At 41.3% G+C, this 3,499-nt stretch overlaps 1 protein-coding gene across 1 annotated transcript in view; it reads left to right on the plus strand.

Moving 5' to 3' along the window:
* The window catches only part of RIN2 (Ras and Rab interactor 2), a gene marked incomplete at its 5' end in the record, with an annotated part of 18,742 nt that extends 16,637 nt beyond the window's left edge, over positions 1–2,105 (plus strand). The window contains one exon of the mRNA XM_010138050.1: positions 1,642–2,105. Coding sequence (XP_010136352.1) covers positions 1,642–1,959 — 318 coding nt within the window. The remainder of the gene's footprint in view (positions 1–1,641) is intronic.
* Between the last annotated feature and the right edge of the window lie 1,394 nt (positions 2,106–3,499).

A 3,499-nucleotide genomic window follows, 5' to 3' on the forward strand; every position in this document is an offset into this window, starting at 1 on the left:
GTGTAACACAACTGCAGCTCAACTTCTCTTTCCCACCTTGAAGCAGGATGTGATCGCTGCATTTCTGTGATGCATTCTCGAAGCCTTACCAGCTTTTGGGGCCTCCCTCATAAGGATGGAAAAGCAAAAAATCCCGTATTTTGATGATGATTAAGTACAACTGTCTGATAGTGCATCAATAGTTTTGATACTTAGTGAATGAAATACAGGCATTTATACAAACAAGAAATCCTGTCCGTCTAAAAGAACGTGCGGTTACAAACAGGTCTTCTCTGTGTTAACTACCTTAGAAATTAAAACTGGTGTGTTTTGCCTTAGGTAGGGCCCCTTTTTTTTATATATATAATTTCTTCACGGTGGGTAACAAAAATGGATTAGTTTTATGCAGTCAGATTCAGGTTCAGTCCCAGTGGTTTAAATGCTCTTACAAAGCATCAGTGTTTCAGTCTGCAAGCTATCAAAAAATAGTTTATTAAAGACGAGTGCTTTTTGGAACTTAGATCATATAAACGTTCTTCTCTGTCTTAGTTTTTAATGCCTTGGTTTTGTGAAATGTAAATTTTTATCGTTGTGATTTAGCATGCTTAATTTATTCAGCATACAGAGGTACCAGCTCTGTCAATAAACAGGTCTTTCTCATTGTAATTTTTTCCACCTCTTGTAATTTTACTGCTTTTTAGTCTGTAATTGCAGTTAATTTCTTTAAAAAAAAAAAAAAAGGACGTAACAGCAGGCTGCTCTTTGTTCATGTGTCCAGTTTTGAGTTTCTTTTTCCCAGTTGTTGCTTTTTATTTTACTTTAAAAATGCTTTTGAAAGGTAGAACTGCATTTTCTTGTAGGGCGTATTTGGAATTTATACATGTTATCAGAGTTGTGGGCGTGTGCCGATTTCAACACGGAAAAAAGATTCAACTTTTGCCTCAAAATCGTATGGATTTACTCCAGTGCTGCAGAGTAAATTTTCTTTCTACATCCCTCTAAGCCTTATTTAAAAAAAAGAAAATGCTGACACACAAAACTTGCACTACATCAGGCTCGGGCACCAAGTGGCCGCTGGTTAACGTGATGGAAATGCCCTTCCTGAGGACGGATTACCTTTTACATGCTGCAGTGAAAGGGTGCAAACACTTTATTGTGCAGCGAGTGATGGATCAACACCCTTGTCTGCTGCTGGCAGAGGCTTTTTTGATTTTTTTGGTCTTCTACACTTAACATACTGTGTGAAGCATCTGTTCTATCCTCTTGACACAGCTGTGGCTGCCGCAGGTGTTTATTTTGCTTCACAGCACTTTGTTCCTAGTAAGGCCAAACACCAAGTCCCGTGAAAACTGCTAGTGTTTTCTGTGTGGCTTTAAGGCTGTGTCTGTTCACTCTTAATTGCAGGGTTAGAGTGTAAGCCAAGGAAAGGAGGATGCCAGCTTAGGAATTTCTGTCATGCCCACCACAGGCGTGTCACCGTTTTACTGCCAGCGCAGCAAATTCACAAGGTGGCCATAATGTACAGGACTCGCTGATGTGTGTTTCACAACTAGAACATGGAGAGGCTTGTTGTTTGTTGCTGACACTTCAGTTTTCAGAGGATGGTTTTTTTGAGTTTTTGAGGTTTTTTGAGTTTCTGATGTCTGTTTTCTCCTTCTGCAGAACTACCTTCGTGTTGCATTCCAGGAAGTTAACAGTGGATGCACAGGAAAGACCCTACTAGTAAGACCGTATATCACTACCGAGGATGTATGTCAACTTTGTGCTGAAAAGTTTAAAGTGGACAATCCAGAAGAATACAGCCTATTTCTTTTTGTTGATGACACCTGGCAGCAGCTGACGGAGGATACCTACCCTCAGAAGATTAAAGCAGAGCTGCACAGCCGTCCGCAACCCCAGGTCTTTCACTTCGTCTACAAGCGCGTTAACAGTGATCCATATGGTGCCATTTTTCAAAACAATACTGACTCAGCTCCTTAAAACCAGGAACTCGCCGTTCAATCTCTGTTACATCTTAGCTGTTGAAAAGATCTTTGTGTTGGCTGCCTTCCTTAGGAGCTAAACTAGGTCTTAAACCAGAAATGCCTAGTAGAACACACAGACACTCCTAGCATTGCTTACAGTAAACCGTGCCTATGGCCAGCGAGGTGGGGACGTTCCACCAGCGTGTTTGCGTAACCAGCCCATGGGGCTGTACTTTTTGTACCACAGACTCTTTTGAAGCAGTTTATACTGTGGCCGCCTGCAGGTCTTTTGCTGTAGTGTGCAAAAAATCTGTTTTCTTACACTCATCTTGTAGCCAAATATAATGTTGATTTTAAATATATGTACGCTAGACAAGTATTTCAGTAAACTGGCTGGTAGGAGCTCAGTTCCACCAGCAGGAGTTTGACAAGACTGTCCGATGCAGGGCATCAGTTAACTCGTAATTACCTGGATGATTGCATCCTTTCCTAAATTTTTTTAATGACAGAAAATTGCCATTTTTTATATATATATATATATCTCATAGAAATTTTATAGCAGTTGCAGGTAAACTGTCAGGGTTGGTTTTTGAAATATTTTTTTAACTATAAAGTATTCTATAATTATGCATGTGATTTTAACATTTAATATACAAGAATAAATCTCTTGCTGGTTTTAGAGTATTGCATTAAGAGTCTCTGTGGTCTCTCTTCTTTTCCTGTTACAGGAGAGTTCTTAATGAAACTTCTGTTATCTCTAAGAAGACTGTAACACTGGCACTGGCGATTTTAGTGCCTTTATCTGAGCTTGTTGTACTGTTATCTGGACTGTTGTTCATACGCATTGTTTTAGACAGAACTAGGGCGTTGGGAGAGGGAACTGAGAGAAAAGGATGTAGAGAAGGAGCAGAGAAAGAATGTAGAGAACCAAGATCAGGATTAAAACGTGTTAGTCTGCTGGTTCAGGCTTCCCGCAGAAAACAGGCGAAAGGAGGGTGGTAAGGAACTCCGGCTTAAGCAGTATTGTAGATCGGCAGAGGGATGTGACAGCTCCTATCCCAGGCACCATTTGTGTTAGCAGAGGATTGAATATACGCGTGAGGTGAAGGAGAACACTAACTGTTTTGTATAGTCTGTCACCAGCACCAAAACGTGTCTTGGGCTGAAGAACGTGTTGTAGCATTTCATGGTTTGGGGTTACTCAGAGGGTGAGGTGTGAAGTCAGTCCCACATTGCAGACTAACCGGTACAGAATGTGTGTGTTCTGTGAAGTTGTCCGAGACAGACGATGCCGTGCGTGATGCTCTGGACCCTACTGAAGTCAGTTAGGGCTACTGTCTTTAGAGAGGCGTGGGGTTCTCCCCGTGTCTGGTGTAACACAAGGCCAGTGATGACCCAAATGTCATGAGCAGCGTGTGTACTGTACATACAGAGTGTGCCGCGTTTCCCTTGGTTTGCCATGTATCTGAACCCGGGAAAGTGTTTGTATTTCATTTTGTAAACAGTGAGTTTTGCACATAATAATACATTGTAATACTGAACTATAATGTGGGGTG

The sequence above is a fragment of the Buceros rhinoceros genome, unplaced genomic scaffold (assembly GCF_000710305.1).
Source record: "Buceros rhinoceros silvestris isolate BGI_N320 unplaced genomic scaffold, ASM71030v1 scaffold22710, whole genome shotgun sequence".
NCBI lineage: Eukaryota > Metazoa > Chordata > Aves > Bucerotiformes > Bucerotidae > Buceros > Buceros rhinoceros.